Here is a 22987-nt window from a genome sequence, read left to right as displayed (position 1 = left end):
AAACTGGGCCTTAGGGGGTGACTCCCGCTTTGAACTTCTAAAGGGCCTGCAGAGGCAATAAACCCTTCCTTTTCTAGGTGAGAAATCAGAGGATCCAGAGAGGCACAGTAACCTTAAAGTCACAAAGCTTCTACCAGCAGGGCCAGGGCGGAACACGGGTCTTCTGACTTAAGTCTGCTCTGCTACTTCCTGAGCTGTGTGACAACAGGCAAGTCCCTTATTCTTGCCAAGTCTTAGTTCTGCCTCCCAGGGATGATGTGAGATAAAATAAGATGAGTAGAGGTGGACCTGGCACCCGCTGGGCTCAACAAAGTGAATCCTATTTATTTTACTGTAGGACTTGTAGAGGCTTTAATGTGCTCTGTGACTCTCCTAGAGGCAGAAAGAATATACAGATTTTTTGGCCATAGAACCTTTTTTTGGGAAAAACATTTATTATCTTCCAGGGTACTCCTGTTAAGTCCAAAGGAGTTAGGGGACCCCACCTTATATACACTTCCTCCTTCATTTAGCTATGATATACCAGCAGCAGCTGTGCTTGGTAGCTATCCAACAGCAACCTTCAGTATCATCTCCACTCCTAACAGTTTCTCATTTCGTTCAGGTCTTTCCACCCTCCCCCCTTCTCCTGGAGCCCTGGACCTGTCCTGTGACCCAGTTCCTCAATAAGATGTGGGGGATTATGGAGACTTCTGGGAAAGGTTTCCTGGTCTCTAAGAGATACAGGAAGACCTGGTTCAGACTTCCTCTTTGCACTGTCATTGCTGGAGGTCATGGCTCAAACAGCAGCAGCCACCCAGTGGCCTTGAGGGAACCAGTTTCAAGAGATAAAAAAGATGCATCCTTGATGATGTGGCTGCCCAAAGGCTGACTAAGCCTAGAGGGCCCTAACGCAATTTCTTGTCATGCAAGAGAATAGGTTTCCTTATTACCTGAGCCACTGAGTGCATCCTACCTGATTTAATAACACACACACATATCCTAGCTGGTTTGCTAGCTGGTTAGAGCATTGGTCCTCACACTGAAAGGTCCCGGGTTCAGTTCTGGCCAAGTGCACGTACCTAGGTTGCAGGCTCGATCCCCAGCCCCAGTCGGGCGCCTGTGGGAGGCAACTGCTCAATGTGTCTCTCTCATGTCAATGTTTCTCTCTCTCTCTGTCTCTCTCTTTCTCCACCCCCTTCCACTCTCTGAAGAACAATAGAAAAATATTCTCCTGTGAGGATTAAAAAAAAACCAAAACACACACATTTTAATTCAAGTGTGACCTGCCTTGTGCTACTTAATTTCTCTTGTGGTCCTTGAGGGCAGGGCCCAGGGCCCTAAGCCCCTCTGCCCTAGCCAGATTAGAACAGGTGTCCCCACTGAGGCCCTTGCATGCCCCATGCCAGCACCTCTCCCACTTTATCACTGCTTATTGCATGATCTGAGTCTTTCCCATGGTCTGTGTGACATTTTAGGGCGAAACCTGGGTGCCCAGTTCACGTTGTCTCCCTACTGTCTAGCACAGGATCTAGCACTAATAAATCACTTAACAAATATTTGCTGAATGAATAAATAATGAATACATGAACGAAGGCTTTGCCTCTTTGCAAACCTCAGCCCCTAGGCTGCCCGGCACAATGAGTTCAGTAAACATTTGCCACCAAGACTCTCTGCCTGGCAGCCTGGAGCGTCCTATGAGCAGGGGCACAGCCCTTCTTGTCTGCCCCTTTACCCACAGCACAAGCTACAGAGAGTCATTCTGGCCTGGAACAGTGGCCACTGCTGCAGGATACCATCTCTGGCCAAGGATCTGGGGATGTTGCAATGTGTGTGACTAAGCAGATTACAATTGTTTCCTGTCCAGCCAGCCAGATAACTTTATAGCTGTCCTATGCCTGCTCCCCAACCACTTGGCCAGCCAAGCTTCCAGTGGCCCTAGGGAGGGGAAATAGCATGGGGCCCTCACTGAAGCAGCAGCTTGCAATACTGTCATAAGAACAGGACAGGTCCCCAACCGTGTCTGAACAGCACTGTCACCATCTACATGACGGGGAAAGGGCAGGCTGTACTTGTCCAGCAGTGCCCAGATTTCTGGATTTCATAAAACACCACCATTTAGGAGAACTTTAGGAGACTAGCACAGTTCTGTCAACGTCTTATTTTTGCTATTCTCTACTACGTTGTCCTATCTACCATCGCTGACTCTCAGTCCCTCCCATGGGTCTCTATTCCAAAGTCAGGTGATCTTTCCAAAACAAAACGAGTTGGCTCATGGGGCCATCACCATGCTCCCCATGGCCTCAGGGCCACTGCCCCTGCTGTTCTCTGTGCTTGGAAAGCTTCTCCTTCCCCACTTTGCACAACTCACCCTTCCTTATCCTTCCTCTCGGTCCCAAGTCATTTCCTCAGAGGAGCCTTCCTGCCTGGATCAAAGGCCCCGCCAGAGGCTTGGAAGTCTGCTCACCTTCACCTTGTAGTACATGTTACATCTGTGATTTTACATTGCTTGTTTGATTAATTGATTAGTACAAACTCCATGTGGGCAGGGGCCATGTCTGTTTCACTCCTCATGACATCCCCAGCAGCTAATTAAATCCAGGGTCTGGATGGCCATAAGCACTGGGCAAATATTTGTTGAGTAAATGAATAAATCATGAATGGTCTTTCAATGCCAAAAAAGTAGAAAGGACATAAACTAAAAATACAGTATGTAGAAAGGCTTCAAGTGAAACATGTTCACTTTCTGAAAAGCTCACTCGGTATAGGTCCTTTATTTTCTACTTTTGCCATGGGCTGGAGAAAATCAGGTCAAGGAGAGGCTTCTAGGGAGCACTGCCCAGCTCTGCCATCCAGAGATTCGATGCTCAGCACATCCAAAGATGGAAGAAGGGAAGAGTTTTGGCCCCTCTGGCCTTTTGCTATCAACAAGGAGGATTCACTCAAAACCACCCTGTGCAGAGTCAGAGCCTGAAGTATAACTGTTAAAGCACCTGCACCCAATTGAGAGAGAAAAAAAGAGCACACAGGTCTTGGGCTGCCAGAGAGCCCTGAGCTCGGTTCTATAAAGACGAAGCTCTTGGTTTCTCTCGCTTTCTGGCTGCACTTGCAGAGTTGGGGTGCCTGGAACTCCGCAGCCACTGCACTCACCTCCTGCCCTTGTGTACCCGGCTCAGATCCACTGAGTCCCTGCTGAACACGTCAAACTCATCGTTCTGGAAGATGTTGTGACGAGATGTCAGCAGAGGTGTCGGGTCTGGATTCACCTGTCTGGGGCGTGGCATAGAAAGCAATTTAAGGAGGACGTGCCAGCTGATGCCTACCTGGAACCCAATGCCCCCTGCCATGTTCAGATTCTCCACTCTCCTTCAACGGCCACAGCTGGGACATAATATAAAAACCTACCCTATCTGGCCCCTGCCTGGTATGACCCACACCTTACATAAAGTTCCCTCTCTGTCCTGCTTGCCATTCACATAGATTTTCTTAAAATTCCCCTCCTTCATTTAATGCTCACAACAGCCCTATGAGATAGGTAGCCACAGATCACTCAATCTCTTTACGCCTCAGTGCCCTCATCTGTAAAACAGGCACAAAGAGGCTGAGGAACTTGTCCAAAGTTAGCAGAGCTAACTGAATTCACTTGTTCGATAAACATCATTTGTTCATGGAAGAAACACCCATTCATGCACTCATTCTTGCGGCCCCCCGGGCCTTTAGGGAAGCAGTGGGCCAAACTTAGAAAGGGTAGGTATGAAGGAAGTGAGAAGCTGTGGCTGTCCTTCCTCAGGAATCTACTGGGAAGGTGGCAATGACAGGGGCAGGCCAGTAACTTAGGAGCTCTGAAGGGCGCAGCAAGCCCTTCCACATCCCGTGTGTCTAACTGTCTCCCCAAAGGTGTAGCAGGGAAGTCCAGCTTTGTACCCTCTGCGCTACAGGGGGCACATGAGAATCTCCTGAGGGGCCTAAGGTTTTTATGTTTCTCCAAAGAGGACATTAGTTTAAATGGTCAGAAAACCTCTCTCTGGGGAAGAGTGAGCAAGCTGAGTCTTGGGACACAAGGGAAGGAAGAGTGGGAAGCAGAGGAGCTAAGAAGGGGCCCTGATAAGGGCCTGCAGAGCAGCTCTGGCCAGGACCCTGAGGGAGATGGGGTGCTGTGAGCCTCCTCCCGCTTGTCTCTCCCACCTGTCTAGGCTGCGGTCCAGCTGGCTGAGGGCAGGGGTCAGCCGCTCCTCCAGGATGTTGTTGATCACCTGCTCCGGGTCATAACCATAGTGCTCCAGGCAGGCCAGGATGAAGCCCTCACCAAGTTCCGGGAGCAGGTCCTTCACTTGGGAGATGAGTGAGTCCAGCTCCACACCAGAAACAGTGGGGCCCAGGGCAGCAGCTGCCCCCAGACACTGTGGAAAGAGCCAAGTGAAGGAGGGGAAGGTGAGGCCAGGTGGGTGCTAGGATAACAGGCCCCAAATAGCACTGGACCAGGAATCAGGGGACCTGGTTCAAGTCCTGGCCCTTACTAGCCATAGGACCTTAGCCAAGGGACTCAAGTTTTTGAGCTTCCATTCTCTCCCCTATGAAAAAGGGGGCCCTAGGACTTACCAGGTGAGCTACTTCTGGCTGTGCGAACTTGTGAGTTGTCTCTTCTCTCTGAACCTCAGTTTCCTCCTCATAAAACAATCGTACATACTACCACATACCTCACAGGGTTGCTTCAAATGGTTCAAGGAAATAACGTACATAAAGTGCTGAGCACAGTGCCTGGCACAGACTAGGTTCTCCATAAATTGCCGCCGCTTCTACTAACCAAGGTCCTTTTCAGCTCTAACAAGCTGACAGCTAGCATTGGAGGGGAACAGCAACCACCAGTCCTGGACTGTGTGGAGATGCTTCCCTTTAATTGTATGCTTTTCAATAAAGCAGTCAGTTTATAGACTGCTTGATGTGGCTTAATTTTGTTAGGCTTTTCATTTAAGGAAATTCCCAAATAAAAAAATCTTCCATGACTCAGAGAAATCAATGGGAAAGAGGGTGGAAAGAGGTGGAGGGGAGTGTCATTCCCGAAGGCCCTGTGACAGTTAGGCACCTGGGTTCTAACAAGGAGAACATCAGTGTCTGTTAACAAGGCATCAGGGGCTAGCCAAGTTCACAGAGCTCCAAGCAGCAGTTCTGGGATCCCAACAACTTCATGGAGATGGGGACAACTAGCCCCACTTTACAGATGAGGAACCAAGGCTTGATGTGAAGGGACAGTGCCTAAGTCCATACAACTGGTAAGTAGCAGGACCTGGATATACCCCTGAGCTGCCTAGCCCCGGAGATTGTGTGGTCTTAATCCCTAAGTCACGCTGCCTCCAGACACATGGGGAAGATTCCTGGGCTCTGTAGCCAATCAGTACAACCACAGACTTGAGTTCCGGAAAAGCGTGGAGAGAAAGCACTAGATGAGAGGTTTCCAAACTGGCTCGGCAGAGCCCTGTAGCCCCATGGAGGGGCATCCAGGGTGGCCAAGCAGTGAGACCTGATACTGCACCCAGCTGCAAGCAGAGCGGCTCCACCGTGATCCACTCAGAGGAGAGCACCAAGAATTTTGCTTCATCTGATAGAGGGGAAACTGAGGCTTTGACAGCTTATGAGACTGGCTCTCTCCTCACACCCCGTCCAGCATGTCCTCAGCCCAGGACTCTCTAAAGGTAGCACAGAGCTGACCAGTAGGTTGAGGCTGCCCATTCCAAAAGAAGTCTTTTTGCCAGAAAGCAGATAAAAAGGCGGGAGATTTTTCTACCATCCCAACCTTTCAGACAGGGACAGGAGGGGCTGCAGCAGGGAGAAAGTGCTACTCCATACACACCTCCTCTTCTTCCGAGTTCTCTGCATGTGATGATGGTCCATTGACTGGCTCTGCTGTCGCCACAACCCCGTTAAGATCCTCGGCCACTGGTGGGTCTTTAGCATCTGTGGGTTTCCGTCGGTCCACCCCTTCCCATGCACTCTCGACTGCCTGAAGGATGTAGGCAGCCCGCGTCTCATCTCTATGAGGATGTTAAGGGGTGTCTCTTGGTACCATAGCCCTCCCTGCCTCCTCAGCTCTGAGGCAGCATACTTTCTCAATCTCTCCCAGCATCTGATCATACAGCTCTGCCAGGGACTGTCTGGGATGCAGCCCAGCAGGCATCAAGGCACCTGGACATCTGTGCTACATGAGGAAAGAGGGGCTAGGGCCTTGGCAGGGATCTAGGGAAAGCCAGCTGACCTGCGTGTTCTGGGGTAAACCTCCCTCTGCTCCTCTGGGTCCCAGCAGCCCATCTCTGACCTGTCAGGCCAGGTCCCATCCCAGTGGCTATGGTGGAAGGATACAAGACTGACGAGGCCTGCTGCAGCAAGCTGACATCATCGGCCACAGGGAAGAGCGCATCGTAGTCCCGGAGGAACCTGCCAGACAGAGAACAGATGGGAAGGACAGGGCTGGGGCCACAGGGGGACTGGTCTGCTGTGGGCCACTCCCTGTGTCTGCTGCGCAACCACAAATTCCAGACTCTTAGATCATGGTAGTTATGGCAGGGGCTCTATTATGTAAGGTCTTGTGGATGCTGATGAAGCACCATGGTCCTGTCCCACTGCTGGTCTCAGCTCAACCACACTCACCTCTTCTCCTGCAGCAAAGAGCTGAAGATCTGAAGGAACTCTTCAATGAAGCCCTGAATGTTGTCACAGCTGGAACAGGACACCAGAGAGAATGAGCTCACTCAATGCAGATAATATGCAGCTCCCTTCCCCGCCTATCCCGCCCCACCTAGCCCTATGCAAAGCCTCTGGCCAGTTAGAGGAAAGAGGCTTTTTTCTTGGTTCCCCATCCTGCTCAGCAACTTGGAGCAGGAGAGGGAACAGATAACTTGAGGGAAATGCCCCTGCTGAGCTTGGGGAGGAGGCTCTTCCACCTGGGTGGCTGCTCCCAAGGGCTTACCTGCTTTCTAGGATGGGGAGAAGGCAGATCTGGTACGTGAGGATATGAAAAATCTCCAGTAGCTTCCTCCTGGAATGAGACAGCCTCTGCCACAGGTCACCTAGCAGCCTTTGAAGGCCAAGGGAAACAAAGAAATAGATTTTTGAGAAACAAAAAGGAACTGAGGGAGCTTAATCCCACCCTACCCAGCTCCACCCCCATACACACTCTGGGCTGAGAAGGCCTCACAGTTCACTGTTGACGGCAGCTGGGAAAAGGCTACAGGCTGTAAGAGGCTGGCTGATTCTAGGGCCACTTCTCAGATCAAAGAGTGGGTCAGGAACCAGAGGCCGGTTAACAAGAGCTTAGAGCAACAACTGAGGGGAAAAGGCTTAGATGCAGGGGCCAAGAGGCTGCTTGGTAGGGATGCACCTGCCAAAGGTACATGGTCCTTGGTCCCACCCCTTGTCTTGGAGATGGGGATGCTGAGGCAGGGCCTGTGCTCAGGCTTCTTTCACCCACAACAACACTCAGAGTTTTGTCCCCGCCTCACTTGCTGTCCTCATGCCTCCTCTTCTTAATTGCAGACTCCAACTCAGGAATTGCTATTTCGTAAAAGGAAGCAAGTCTGTGGAGACACACATGGGTAAAAGGTTAAATTAGTTCATAAATACCACATTTCATTAGAAAATCAAAGCAAACCCAAGGGAGCAGGAATGCCCATTTCTTGCTCCCAAGCTGTCACCACAATTTTCTCCTGGGAACGACCCTGGCTCTTCTCCAAGCACACCCCAGACTGTCCCACGGTAGCAGGTCCCAGGAAGAGGTCCCTAGGACCATCTGCTAGGCTCATTCTAATACAGCAATGAGATGGCTACCCAGGACTCACTGAGGTCTGAGAAACAAAGACTGGTCACTTTTCCTTTGTGCCCCAAAACTTCCAGTAGCTGCATACCTCCTGTGACATCAAATGGTAATTCCTCTTTCTGGTACATCCACACCTGGCACAGCCTTGCTTCTCATCATGGCAACCTCACACCCACCCCTTCCCAACTGGAATTTAAACTCTTCTTTCCAGCCACACGCTCCCCCCCTCCCCCCAATTAAGCCAGCAAAAGGCTTCATCACCATGCTCACCCATGTGATTACGCCTTCCCAGAACTAGATGCACAGCACTCAGGATATGTTGTCTTTAGAATTTAAAGGCAGCTATCTCTCTTCTGTAGTGTAATTCTATCTCTGAACATCCTAGCTTCCCAAAGCCAGAAATACAGCCTATATGACTAAGAAAGTGATGAAACTGTAGCACGTACTCTGTAAATGTTTACAGACAAATGTTTGTCTGTCAACTGGCTGACTTCTGGCAACTTCTAGCCTAGGGTAGTGCCCTGTGTAGCAGAGGGTAACTAAGCCAAAAGAGGCAGGATTTACCAGGCCCATGGGATGGCACCCAGAAGAAGACAGAGAGGGCAGTTTGGCCCACATTCAGGTGTTGCCAGGATACATTGCTGGTGGGAGGGTAAGTTGGAACAACTCCTATGGAGGGTGATTTGGCAAGCTGTATAAAATTTTAAATGCATATACCATCTGTTCCTGCAATGCTACTTCTAGGAATTTATTCCTCAGAAATACTTGCAAGACACAAAATGTGTGTGCAAAGTTATCCGTTTTTTTTGTTTTGATTTTTTATAATTTTATTTTTCAATAACAGTTTACATTCAATATTATTTTGTATTAGTATTAGGTGTACAACATAGTGTTCGACAATGAAAAAGTTATTCTTTATAGCATTTTTTTGTAATAACAAACAACTGAAAAAATCCTAAAGGTTCATCTATGGGGTCTGGTATCCCATACAATGAAATTCTACCCAGCTATACCAAAGATCGAGGGTGCTCTATGTGCTGACATACATTAAATTTAAAAGCACAATGCAAATAGTACATAGAGTACTCATATGCCAGCATTACATATTTAAAAGGGCCTGGGTAATATAGAATATGCATATTTGCTTGTACATGCATATTTATATGCATATCTCTGGAAAATTCCGCAAAAAACTAAGGACAATTGTTGTGTATGAGGAACAGAATTGGAGTGGGGGAGAGGGAGACATCACTAATATTTCATACTTTTTTGAGTTTTCAACCATGTGAATGTATTATTCATTCATAAAATTAGACAGAGAGATATTCAGATATACTCAAGTACCCGTATATATTCAAGAGGAAGGAGGAGAAGGTTGCTATGAGAGGGATTAGCTAAAGAGCTGTTTAGTGACTGTAGTCCCTTGCAGAAAGTTCTGGACTGAGGTTACTATATTTGCTCAGTGGGCGTTCCTGGCCTCTAGCACAGTTGAAACAGGCTGGGCCCGCCCCAGGCTGTTTATGGGTCAAAGGCAGTATCACTGTCAGTCAAAAGTGTTTTCCCTTTTTCCCCCTCACCCTGAGATGAGCCCAGCTGCTCCCCTGCTTCCACTGTCCCTTGCAGGAAAGTCCATTCTTCCAAAAAATTACCCCCCAACTCCAAAGACCCTTTCAAAAGCAATCTGTGCCATGTTTTGGAAGACACTGTAACAAAATGGGAAAATGTCTGTGAGAAATGAAAATAAGCAGGGCATAAAAGTTTAAGAATATCTATATGATCTGTCATAGTGATTTTAATTTCCTACCTTTTGGGAGTTTTCCAAATTCCTACAAGCATTTGCCACATTTATCATGAGAAAATATACCTTTTTAAAAAAATGGACAGTTACAGTCCCATCCTAACCCCTTGCTTCTTGGAAAAGTGTCAATCAAGGCTTTATTCTAACATTCTCTGGGAGGCTGATCAATTCTAATGTCTGATTTTTACAAGCTGAAATTACCCAAAATGAGTCAGAACACCAATGCCATCTCTGGCACATGTCAGCAAGAGATAAACGTTTTGTTGAATGGGCGAGTAAATGACTGAATGGACCGATGGCTGGGTAGACAGAGTTGGGCAGCTCCCAGAAGCTCCTTCAAACAGTGGAGAAAGATGCCTGGCACGAGCAACAGCCAGAGGCCACTGAGAACAGGCCAGCGCTGCTGCTGCCAGGCAATGTTCAGGTTACCAGCCCATGCCCTGCACCCCTTTCTCCTTGCACAAAAAACAGGTGCTCATGGTGTGAAGGGGGCACACAGCGTCTCCCTCCTGGCTCCACATCCTCCTCTACCTCTTTCTTTGTCTCAGCAGGACCTTTCTATGACTTCTTTGGATAAAAACCTCCAGTGGCTCCCTTCTGCCTACAGAATAAGGGCCCCACTCTCTGGCAGCGTGTTCGAGGCTCCTCTCAATCTGACTTCCACCAAAGCCATCTCTGTAACCCACTCCTCTTCCTGCTTCCCTGGTCTCCCACCGCCCGCCACATGTCTCTCTCCACCCCCTGGCTTTCCCAGGGACATACTCTGGGCCTTCAAAGGCTTTACCCCACCAGCTTGGCATGCCTTTCTGCCACTGGGACCTTTCTCTCTCTGGAAGGTTCTTGCTCATTCTTCCAAGCCTTGTTTAAGAATCATCATGAAACCTCTTATTTCACCAGACAGGATTCTGCCTTTGTGTTCCCAGAGCATTTCACAATATGGCACAAGAGCCTGCCTGACACATAAACGTATCTGCTTGTTTCCTTGCGTGTGTTTCTCTGCCCTGGACTAGATGCTGAAGTCCTCAGACCACTTCTTGTTGTCTATTACTCCCTTGCACCTTCCCAGGACAGGGGCTTTGACATAAAATAGAACTGAAATGAAACTGCTCTATTCTTGGTTGTCATTTTTCTCCCCTACCCTGTCCTTAGCCAAAAATGGGAGTGCTTCTAAAACGTAGGCTCCACACAAACAGAAGTCTTACCCGTCTTCTTTACTGCTGTGTCCCTAGGCTGGAGTAGGGCCTGGCATGTTCTATAAGCACCCAGTAAATACTTATTGAATGAAGATGTGAACTAGAACCTCTACTTCAACAGTCAGAACTGTAGCAGTACCTGTAACAGAAGTCATGTTTCTGGAAGGTTTGGCAAGCCAAAGGGAAGATATCCAGAAAGGCCCAGAGTGTAGTGCAGGTATCACAAAGGTAAAGAACAATGTCCTTTAATTTCTGTTGCCAAAAGAAAACACTGCATTAGTCTCCTCTGCCCTACATGCTCCTTCCCCATTACAGTTCTGTAGAGGGTCTGAGTCAAAGTTGACAAAGCCAGGAGTCTCCAACAGGCAGATGCCTTGCAGTGGAAAGAGAACACTGGAGGTCTGGGCAAAGCCTGGCTGCTCTGTTTCTAAGAGCACAACCCGGGTAAGTCTCTCAACCTCCCTAAACCTCAGGTCTTGCTACCATAGTTCCAATGAGTGCATGCCTGATGATCTCTAGGTTACTTCAAGCTCTGGGATAACATGGTTCTCTCTTCTAAGTTGAAGGAGAACCAACCCTTGAATCTGAACACACCACCTGTGGTCCCACACAGAAAGTACATCCCAGTGAGAAGGAGAATATCAAGCCCACACTTTTCTTACATTCTGAAGAGGGCATTCAGAATAGGAAGTGCTTTCTCATACACTCTCCTGATTGTCATGACAACTTATGAGAACTGTCATGAGCTGGGCAGCTGTTTGAATATCTGTTTTACAGATAGGGAACGGAGGTTCAGAGGGGTAAAAATGATTTGTTCCCACAGCACTTGGTGTGCCCTTTTCTGAAACACTTGTTTAATGCCTGTTTTCCCATGAGATCACAAGGTCCAGGACTGCAGCTCACAGCTGCCTCGTTCCTGCTTTCTTCAGTGCTTAACGCAGGGCCTGACACATGCCCAGTCTCCTTAAATATTTACGTTCTGTCATGTCTATGAGACTCCAAGTTCCATGAGAGCAGACATGCCTGCTTTTGCTTACTGCTTTATTCCCAAGGCCCAGTACGGGCCTGGCACAGGCCAGGGGTTCCTCAGTACAAATCCATTGGATGAATTAATAGCTCAAAGAAGGGCAAACGAATGAACCTGTTGAACTGAACTAAACTCTTGTCCTCTGAATTCTAGTTCCCCATTCATTTCATTACTCCCCAAATGAAGCTTCCAGAGAAAAAAATGAAAGCCGAAATGCTCTAAACATGATGGGAATAGCTGCTTATGGAATTGGGAAAAAGTGACCGTGAACAGGGCACTCTCACCAGCAGAGGCATGTCACTGGGGGTCAACCGGCTCCTTTCTTCAAGCTTCTGGGGCGTGGAGCTGGTCCCATCCCCTTGCAAACCACTGTGCTGGAGGATATTACTGAAGACCTGTGAAACACAAGAGGTGAGTCTCCCACAACCTACTGAACCAACAGCTAGGCCTCCTGCCTTGCAGCCAGGGAAGGATGATATGAAAGCTGCCTTCGACTCTGGAATCTATGCCAGTGTTCCCAGGACACCAGCTGAGACAATGACCTCTGACAGCAGGGTCAGAGTGGACACGGTAAAATAGAGATGATGGGGATATTCTTTTTACAGGATTATGGTGAGGATTAAAAGGACAAAATGTATGTAAAGCCCCCAGAATCTTGTAGATGTTATCTAACTGGAGAGGCGGGGCAAGTGCCTGGTAATATTTAAGATATATATTCAATAATATATAATGTGTTTTGATCCCCTGTAGATGGCATTTATGGAAACTATATTGAAATACAAGACAAATCAACAGTGAGGGGAAAACAGAGCCAATCATAAAATCATGTAAATCTTTGACTGACTGTGCCATCTTTAAGGATGCTAGTGTGTAACTACAGTTGTCCCTTGGTATCCTTCAGGAATTGGCTCTAGGACCCCCGCTGATACCAAAACTCACAATGTTCAAGTCCCTTATATAAAGTGGCATTGTATTTGCATATAATCTACACACATCTTCCTGTATAGTTTAAATCATCTCTAGATTACTTATAATACCTAGTCCAATATAAATGGCATATAAATAATGGTTATATTGTATGGTCTAAGAAATAACAAGAAAAAAAGTCTACATTTTCAGCACAGACACAACCATTATAGGCCTAACTATATAGTACACATCAGCAACAATGTAACATTTAGGTTGATTGAGGTTGATTGAATCTCTAGATGCAGAACCCATGGATACAGAGGGCCAACTGTATTCTAAAAGCTACCATGAACATAAAAGGTCTCTTGGTGATGGGATGGAATCATAGGGTAATATTAATCTACTATTTTCTGTTTTTTTATATTTCCCCATTTTTTATAATCAACATTATTATTTCATAAATGATTTTATAAAACTTTAAAGCTGTTATTTGAGAAACCTAGCTCTCTTAGAAGGGTATTCTTAGAGGCTTATGGCTGTCAGCAAACACAAGCCAAGCTCTTTCAGTATGGGTACAGTACTTGATAGCCCTTAGATTTTAGTCCTGTTCAAGAGGGGAAAGAACGAATTTGAAGTGGTGTGGTCGGGAGACCTTCTGGAGATGGGAGGGGTGTGGGGAGTAAACATTTCTCCCAGGCTCAGCAAAGTCAAGGTACACCATCAGGTGGGAGGGGGTATGCTACCCAAGCTTCCTTGGGCAGGGCTAAGAGCTGGTACCTGAAGGATGGTGGGCATGGTTTCATCCAGGTCATTATAGTAACTTGGCTGCTGGATAAAGATGTTTCCTGGAAAGAGAAGAGAAAGGTAGAAATTGGGAAAAGAGAGCGGGGGTGGAGAGGATACATTTCAAATGGTTGCCAGCAGGTTCTGTGACCTTTCTCCCCTTTCCTAAGCCTGCCTGAACTAGAGCAGTCCTGGCCCCAGGCCCTGCTGGCACCAAGCTTTGGCCCAGCCTAGAAACTTCCCAGGGTGGGGGAGGGACTTGCGCCGTACAATTTAACCTTTTAAGCACCTCTGCCTAGGGAATTACGTAAAAGGCCTGCCCTGGTCAAACCAGCTCCCCGTGACATCCCCAGGGAGTGATCACACTTGGGCACTGTGCCTTGTATGACAGCATTGGCTTTGGAAGTGGGAGTTAGTCATCCAGGAAAATTAGGAGATAGGATCTCTTTGCTCAAGAAAACTGGATGCCAAAATCCAGAATTCTTGCCAGCCCACGTGTCCAATAATGTGAAGGAATCTAAAGAGAAATGTCTTTGGAAATTCTCTCACCCTCTGTTTTTGAATATTCTAGCCATACTAATCGATCCCATTCCAAGGTGAGAGAAATGGGATTTACCACCCGTCTGCAGTTGTTTCTATAAAGTGAAGCTCCTCTCTGAGTGTGTACTATGCTCCAAGTGCTGCTGCTCTGAGTAGGTTAGAGCATATAGCAACTGGAACAGAAACCAAATGTTCTCGCTGCCCAAATGGCGAAGGGAGGGAAGGAGGATCACAGCTAGCTGGGGACATGACATGCAAATGCTAACGCCCTAAGAGGCCAGGGTTCTTCATCCTACTTTAATCCTAGCATTTAAAGTTGGCTGCCAGGATGTTCTGAATTCTAGGTGTCCCCTGTCCTTGAGCAGGTCTGTCCTTGGTTTCTTTACTGAAAACCCTGCAGCCGTCACCCCATCCCAGAGGATCTATAAATGAATGAGAGCAAAGGAGAGATGGACCTGGGTGAGTAAGCAAGTAACTAGGTGGCTGGACTTTCTGTAAACAGTTTCCTGGATACTACTTTGTTCCTTGATTCCAGAAAGCTGAGTTTTATCAGCACAATTACTCAGCACCTCCCACCTCCAGATGGGTGATGATCCCTCAACCTGTGAAGGAACTCCCTGATCATCTGTGTCCATCTCCTACTCCTGACAGGCAAGGAGTGACTGAGCTATCTCTCCATCATCCTCTGCTCTTCCTCATAAGACCCTCCTATTGGTATCAAGGTCAAATTCAAACTCCTAACCATGGCACAAAGGGCTTTGTGAGATCTGCCAGCATCTCTGGCCACCTTCCCCCCATTCCTGGCATTGCACCTTCTCCCTCACACCCCTTTCAACCTCAGAGAACAAGCCCTGTCCCTTGCTTCTCTATGAAGTGCCCTCCCATAAGGCAGGTGTCACCTTCTCCAGGCAGTGTCTCCGGACCCAGGCATCAGGTACAGGTCTCCTCCCATAATTCCCAGGGCCACGCCATGGTTCCCTCCACACCCCAACCACCTGGCATGGGGGAAGGCACTCTCATATCTTTCCAAGGCTTAAGCTTGAATAACCATGATGCTTTACAAGCATCAAAAAAAGATCACATTTCACAGTCCCCTCCCCTCCCCTCCCCTCCCCTCCCCTCCCCTCCCCTCCCCTCCCTTCCCCTCCCCTCCCTTCCCCTCCCTTCCCTTCCCCTCCCCTCCCTTCCCCTCTCCTTTCCTTATTTGATTCTGATGATGGTGAAGATGTGACTTTTGATCTCTTAAAGAAATAATTAAAAGTTATTTTAAGAGCCAGAGCCCTGGCTGGTATGGCTCAGTTGGTTGGAGCATCGTCCTATGACTGAAGGGTATCAGGTTCTATCCTCAGGGCATGGGAGGCAGCCAATCAATGTTTCTCTCTCTCTCCCTGTCTCCTTTCCTCTCTTTCTAGAAGCAATGAAGGCCATATCCTTGGGTGAGGATTTAAAAAATTAATCAATCGATTAATTATTTTTTAAAAAAGGTATGGGATAGCAACGGCATCTTTTTTTTTTTTTTTTTTTTAAATATATCTTTATTAATTTCAGAGAGAGGAAAGGAGAGGGAGAGAGAGAGATAGAAACATCAATGATGAGAGAGTCATTGATCGGCTGCCTCCTGCATGCCCCCGACTGGGGATCGAGCCCGAAACCCAGGCATGTGCCTTGATCAGGAATCGAACCCCAATCGCCTGGATCCTAGCTTGACGCTCAACCGCTGAGCCACGCCTGGCCTGGCAGCAAAATGTCCCTCCTCAAACCAAAGCAGTTCAGAAACCCAGGATGAATGGAAAATATTGTCAAAAAGATCAGTGTAGTCCTTGATAGAGTCAAGGCCCAATGCACTCCTGCTTTGGCAAAGTAGCTCCAAGACAGTCTAACTGAAAGGCCCTGCTTTCAAAATTACTTGCTAATTCACAATACCAGTCTTGAGGTTTAAAAAATATCAGAGAGTGGCCCTGGCTGGGTAGCTCAGTTGGTTGGAGAGTTGTCCTGATGCACCAAGGTTATGGATTTGATCCCGTCAGGGTGCATATAAGATTCAATGAATAAATGTATAAATGGGTAGAACAACAAATGGATTTCTCTCTTTTTCTCTCTCTCTTCTTTCCTCTCTCTCTAAAAACCAATTTAAAAAACAAAAACAAAAACAGGGAGTGGGGGAATGAGGGGCAGGGTTAAGGGCTGGGCTTCTGTCCAAAGGGCTATCAGCTAGTTCCCTTGCTCCCTCCTTCTCTCCTGTATAGGCCCCTTCTCCACACCCATCCCCAACACGCACACACACAATGAATGGGCTCCTGATGCCTGGTCTTGCCAAAGAAGTCAGTGATTCATAATATTAGGAACCCTGGCAGCAGGCAGAGCTTTCTTCCTCCACCCTTGCCCATGTGGATGTGTCATCTCCCCCTGGATCCACACAGCCATCCTACACCAAACAGATCTAACACTGACCTTGCCTCTGCTTACAACCCAATACCCCACCTCCCAAAGGCCTTTTCTGCAATTGACACCAGTTTTCTTCAGAATCATTAAGGCTTCTCCCTCCAGCTGACCCCACTAAGCCCTGCTCTGTTCTGCCTTCCAGATGTCCTTTTCCACCCCAGCAGCCCAACCAGGCTCTCACCTTCAAAGCCACACAGAAACACTAGCCTCCTATGTGGCCTCCTGTCACCACCCTCTCCACCCATGTGCTGCCATATTAACCTTGTTACCAGATAGCTCCCCACCTGCTCCAAGCTCCTAGAGACTCCCATGGTCTCATCACAGTAAGAGCTCACAATAAGAGCTCATACTTACCAAGTGCCAGGCACTGTAATAAGCACCACCTCATATTTAATCTCCATAACCATCCTATATGGTAGGTATGCCATTAGTCTTCCCATTTTTCAGATGAGAAAACTGAGCCTTAGAGTGGCTAACTGAAAAGTAACCAATTAGAGTGGCTACATGACATAGCCAGGAATAGAGCTGGGGTGTGCAATGGGCAGTTTACCATAAGAGCATACCTTTTTAGCCACCAGCAATACCAGTCCCTAAAGCCTGGCATTGAGCCCTCCCTGATCTGGTCCCAGCTTCCCATTCCCTTGTCTCCCAGAATGCTCCACTTTAACCAAACTGGCCTAATAATTGTTTCTCTAACTAAGCATGCTTGCTTTTTGCTCACTCACCTCATCCTCTTAGACTACATTAAAATTATCAAGGGTCTTTCCCTGGGAAAATAAAAGAAATTAACTGGTGATGATGCATTAATTAGATTTGAATGAGAAACCAGAGGTTGCTCCAATGAAAAAGCTGGATATGAAATTTCAAATACATTATGCTCTGATATGTTTTTAAAAAATACATGTAGAGAAAAGACTGGGAGGAAATAATCACTAAATAATTGTCTTTAAGTGCAGGAATTTGGTAACCACTTTCCTGCTTCTTTATACTTTATATTCTTCCAAAATTTTTAAATGAACATAACACAGATTATTATTAGGGTAAAAAAGGAAAGGAAACCATTTTAAGGAATAACTCAGTTTTGTAATTGGGCATTTGGAAGGCTGTGTCCTACAAGCTCAACGTGAGGAAGGCTGACGGGGCGCCCAGGGTGAGCACCTCTCCATGCAGGGCCCAAGGCCACGAGTTGGGATTCATAGGGCGTTGCTCCCTCTGTAGCATCCCAACAAAGCTTCTGTCTCTGATCGAAACTTCCGGCTCACTACATCCTGATAGGATCCAACTGCTGAAGTCATTCCTTTCACAACCTGGAGTCCAGTCTGAGCTCTGCCCCCATCTGTTCTCGGCAACAATGCAAATCAGGACATTTTTAAGGCAGACTCATCCCTGAGGCAGGGAGTGGCGAAGAACAAGAGCCCCAGCTTGGCCACTTATTAGTCACGGCCTCTTACATGTTAACCTCGGTTTCCTTATCTGTAAAGGGAGAGGATGTCACAGGGCTGCTATGAGGATCAACTGAGATAACATGAGTGCTCAGCCCCCCAGTGAGTACTCATATGAAGGTTAGCTACCATGCTGCTCTTACTCTTATCACCGAAGCAAGCTTCCCCGCTCCTTCAACAGTTTAACACATGGCCTAATACTACGACTCCAAGATCGTTGAGGAACCGTGTGGTACACATTTCTGTCTCCACTCCCCCATCATCACCACCCAGCCACTTATTTCAGAGTTGACACACATATATCTAAGTTATTTCCAAGCACCACCTACCACTGCCACTCTGAATCCCCCTGCACTCATCTAGGTACCCACCTTTGGAACCTCTAGTTTGGCATGTGGGGGCCATCTCTGTGCATCCCCCCAGCCCCCATGGTCTACACACCTATCATCTTCTTGAGCAGTGACGAGTTGCCTTTTCCAAAGAGCACGCAGAGGTCCAGAATCTTTGGGATGTCAAACAGGAAGTTATTGTAGAGGATTTCTCCAAATGCAGAGGGGGAAATGAAGTGATCCTAAGGAACAGTGCAGAGAAAGGATGAGAGACTTTCTGAAAAGCAAATACATTGTAAAGTAATAGCAAACGCACAAGAAACAACCTTCAGGGCCATCAACAGGGGTCTGGATAATAAATGAAAGTCCATCCACACTGTGGACATGTCTGAGACTCATACTGACCTGGAGCAATAGCCATTCTCCATTTTAATGTACAAAGGAGCAAAAGTACACTATGAAATGGTTGGGCATTTGTTCTAAAATATTTATGGATAAATTACCATGATGTCTAAGATCACTTTAAAATACTCCAGAAAGAAAGAAAAAGAAAAACTCTGGGGGAGAGAGAAAACTAGATTGGAAAAATGTTGATAGTTGTTTAAGTTGGGCGATGGGCACATGGAGTTCATTATGCTTTTGTGTATATTTGAAAATTTCCATACTTAAAAAAGTTTAAAAAATAACAAGACCCTATTTTTAACATAAATGTACTCACAAACACACACCTCTACTGAAAGGGAAAAAAATTCCCTAAAGGAACATGCACCTTAACAGTAGTTATTTTGAGGGTAGAGGATTTTGTAGGTAACCTTCACTAGGACAAAATATTTCTGTAATGTTTATGTTGTTTAGAGACAGCATTATTATTATTATCATTATTATTGATTGATTTTAGAGAGAGGAAGAGAGGAAAACATGGACATGAGAAACACTGATCAGCAACCTCCAGCATGCGCCCCCAACTGGGGATCAAACCCACAACCAGGGTATGTGCCCTGGCTGGGAATCGAACTCACCACCTTTTGGTGTATGGGAAGATGCTCCAACTGAGCCACACCAGGCAGAGCAGCAGCATTATTATTTTTTAAATCGGAGGGGGGGGAGGGGAGTAAAGGTTTTTAAAAAGCACATACAAGTTCCTTTCAAAAATCAGAATCAGTGTTTTCACCCTCTGACGCACAAGAAAAGGCAGAGTCACACGTCAACTGGCAAAGGGCCCTTGGCTCCCATTGATGAAAACACTGGGTGTAATGCAGACCGACCAGGTGAATTAGAGGATAAGGGAGGTGGCACAGATTTCTTCCCCAACAGTGGGAATAAAGGCGGAGAGGAGACAAAGAGGAAACTCAATACTTCCAGAGCCTTCCTTCCCAGGGACGGAAAGTCCAGCACAGAGGTATTAGGTGTCAGTGGTGACCTGTCACGGGATCAGGGGCTTACTTTGGATTCCTTGTGAGTGGACATGCGGAGAAAGGTGAGAAAAACGCTTCGATGGAGGCGCTTCTGCATGTCAACAACCTCGGGGGCTGGGGCCACCCACTCGTCGAACTTTCTGGGAACATAGCGCAGGTAGGAGTCCAGGCACTTCTGCAGCGTCTCATCGAAGATAACCTAAGCCAGGCAACACAGGAGAGCAAGGATTTGTTACTGACACCCAAGGGCTTGTGGGTGGACTGCGCAGGGGCTCATGGCCCATCAGCCCTGGCTGGTGGCAAACACTCCAACCCCAGGGACTGAGAAGGTATGAATGAGCAAGGGCTAAACACAAGTTTCTAAAAATGACATGTTGGAATGCGTTGTATAAACATCATTAAGATCGTGATACAAGACAGAGCAATCTAAACCACAATTTGCTGTTAAGAATCTAGTGAAAAAAGGAGAGAAAAAGCATCTCCTAGGGGGGAGAGAAACAACAACAGAAACCAACCAAACAGCATGTCATGTGCTTTGTCTTAGCGTTAATTTTGATAGAATGTTACCTGGCACCAGAATTTATCGTGAGGCAAGGCCAGGAGCCAGTCGAGGTCATTGGCTACGAAGGTGGCGCGTTCCAGGTACTCCTCCACTAGGGCGGGAATGTTGTCTTTAGGGGGCGGTTTGTATAACACAAAATACCGGTCTGCCTTCTGCTCGGGGTGCTACGGATCCAAAAACCACGTGTTAACGTGGCAGAGGTTAGTCAGTGAGGGCCCATTTGCCAACCCACAGCAATGACAACAGTTGGCTGTTCCAACCGGTGACCCTCCAAGGAGCTTTTAAGCATAAAGAACCAAGTATCTCTAACAAAGGGGCTTGGTTGCATCCAGGGAATACTAGGAGGGCATTAAAAAACATGTTTTTTGGAGAATATTTAATGACACGGGGAAATGTTAAGGAAAGAAAAGGCAGGATACAAAACTCTCTATTTAATATAAATAGTTTTTTTATTTTTTTAAAAACAGATAGATGGATGATAGATAGATAGATAGATAGATAGATAGATAGATAGATAGATAGATAGATAGATGATAGATAGATAGATAGATTGATAGATAGATGATAGATAGATAGATTTAACACATTCACATACTGGTACAGGCTAAAAAAAAAGTGTGTGTCGGGGGGGTGATAACACTCCAAAGCTGATAGTGGTTATTTCTGGTGGGGAGATTGTGACTTGAATATACTTTCCAATTTAAAAACAAACAAACATGGCCTGGCCAGGCATGGCTCAGCAGTTGAGCGTCAACCTAGGATTCAGAAGATCACAATTCGATTCCTGGTCAGGGCACAAGCCCGGGTTGCAGGCTTAATCTCTAGTAGGGGACATGCAGGAGGCAGCTGATTAATGACTCTCTCATCATTGATGTTTCTATCTCTCTCTCTCCCTCTCTCTGAAATCAATAAAGACATATTAAAAATAAAAATAAATAGACTTGAGTTTAAAAAAACCCAAAAAAACCACAAACATGTATTATTTTTTAAAATTATTTTTTAATTACAAAAGTGAGACGTGAGCATCTTTTCTTTCAAAAATTTACAACACTACAGAGAAGGTGAGTTGCCTGAGACTTCACTCCCAGTCCACGTGTCATCCCATCCCATGAGTGTCCTTGCAGACATTTCCTAGGCATTTACATTAAAATATATCCATATAAGGTATTTGTTTAGATGTTTTCATCTTTCTCACAAAAATGTTATTATTCTGTATGTATCATGCTGTATCCTTTTTATAATCAGAAAAAAGAAACTTCAGTAATTTTTTTTAAGAAAAGATGCTAGTTGAGTAATGGCAGGTTTGGGCTTAAAATCACAAGTTCTCTCTTCCAACCCCTACCTTGCCACGAACAAACCTCACTTTGTTCACCATAAAGAAGAGACGATGAGCTCAGTTTTCTCCTGACTACATAAGGGCTGCTTTCTCCAGGGGAAACGGCAATAGGAGGAAAACCAGGCAACATATCAGCTGTTATCAACCACAATCCACCCACTTCCAGGCCTGCCAGTCCAGGAGAGACAGGAAAATCATGACTGACTGTCAGCCTCCTTGAGAACCACCTATGCCCCCCACTGCCTAATGCAAGTTTTCAAACTGTGGAGTGTTCCGAGTTCCACAAGGATTCCTCCAGGGCCACCTATTGGATGGGTCTTCAGGACCCTTCTTATTTAAATTAGAAGTTATCCATTGGGGTTCCAGGTATAAATCTTTTGAAAAAGGAATTCTGCTGCCTGAAGCAAGTTCAAAACTACTGTTCTAAGGCCTAAATTCATCATCTCCTTGGTTTCCTAGTTCCCCAGCAACTCTATCTGTTGACATCTCACCCCTTAGGTCATTTCTCATGCCAGCCTACTCACTCACCCTCCATTCTGAAACATACACACCCCCACGGTCCCAAGATTCTACTTTCCTTACAAACACTGACTGACACCCTGCTGTGCCAGGTGTGGTGGGGCACTTGAAGAAAGGTATCTAGGTGCTCACAGAGACCACGCTCCAGAGGGGAAGGTGCACATCTAAACCATCAAGTGAGCATAAAACAGAGCAAGTGACAGCTCAAACCTGGCGAAGGGACCATGGGAGTGCAAAAGGGGATTAACTGTGCTTGGAGGATAGGGGACAGCTAGCTTCCCAGAGCAGGCAGCATCTGAGCTGGGCCTTGGAGAATGAGAAAGATTTTTAGAATGAAGAAATAGTATTTTTATGGAGGCATAAAAATGGGCTATAAAAAAAGGGGCACAGATTGCACTGGGTGGTAGGAGATGGATTTGGAGGGAGAGAACACTAGAATGATGACAATAAAAGCCACCACTCATCAAGGACATGCCCCTGTGCCAGCTGCTGAATAGGTATTTTAAAAAGCAGACTTTCTTTTTTATCTACAACTATTTAAAAGGGAGATAGTATTTTTTAACAGAGGAGGAAACAAAGATTCAGTAAGCTTCAGGAACTCTGCCAAGGTCACAGGGCTAAGGAAGTAAATGAGGCAGGATTTGAACCAAAGCTTACAGTGCAGAACTACTAAATGACCTGTGGTACCTATCTGCCATCCTGATCTCACTGCTTGCCCTTTTGATCCCAGCTCTGACCTCACCTCCTCCAGGAAGTCTCTCCAACTCCCACCCCTGACTAAATTAGGGGTTCACCTGGGCTCCCCCAGCACCTGAACTCTGTGCTTCCCCAACTGTAGCACTTGAACTACATCAAAAGTACTTTCAGATCAGTGGTTGCTACGGATGGGGAGAGAGGAAGGGATGA

General features: G+C 46.7%; 1 protein-coding gene across 2 annotated transcripts in view; it reads right to left on the bottom strand.

The window, feature by feature from the left end:
• Positions 1-22987, bottom strand: part of ASCC2 (activating signal cointegrator 1 complex subunit 2) — a 37381-nt gene that overhangs the window by 6786 nt on the left and 7608 nt on the right. Inside the window, exons 3-15 of one of the 2 annotated variants that reach the window (XM_016198583.2) lie at positions 20232-20390; positions 19693-19863; positions 18362-18491; positions 13491-13558; positions 12089-12199; positions 10917-11029; positions 7473-7547; positions 6941-7048; positions 6622-6690; positions 6334-6408; positions 5828-6008; positions 4165-4379; positions 3130-3249 (exon numbers count right to left, since the gene is read on the bottom strand). In XM_016198583.2, coding sequence (XP_016054069.2) covers positions 3130-3249; positions 4165-4379; positions 5828-6008; positions 6334-6408; positions 6622-6690; positions 6941-7048; positions 7473-7547; positions 10917-11029; positions 12089-12199; positions 13491-13558; positions 18362-18491; positions 19693-19863; positions 20232-20390 — 1595 coding nt within the window. The remainder of the gene's footprint in view (positions 1-3129; positions 3250-4164; positions 4380-5827; positions 6009-6333; positions 6409-6621; positions 6691-6940; positions 7049-7472; positions 7548-10916; positions 11030-12088; positions 12200-13490; positions 13559-18361; positions 18492-19692; positions 19864-20231; positions 20391-22987) is intronic. The other variant, XM_016198584.2, reaches the window with a different exon arrangement.

This window comes from Miniopterus natalensis, chromosome 20, assembly GCF_054644295.1.
Source record: "Miniopterus natalensis isolate mMinNat1 chromosome 20, mMinNat1.hap1, whole genome shotgun sequence".
NCBI classification, from domain to species: Eukaryota; Metazoa; Chordata; class Mammalia; order Chiroptera; family Miniopteridae; genus Miniopterus; species Miniopterus natalensis.
Note: the sequence above shows the minus strand (reverse complement) of the source record. Positions and strands in the feature narration are given on the sequence as shown.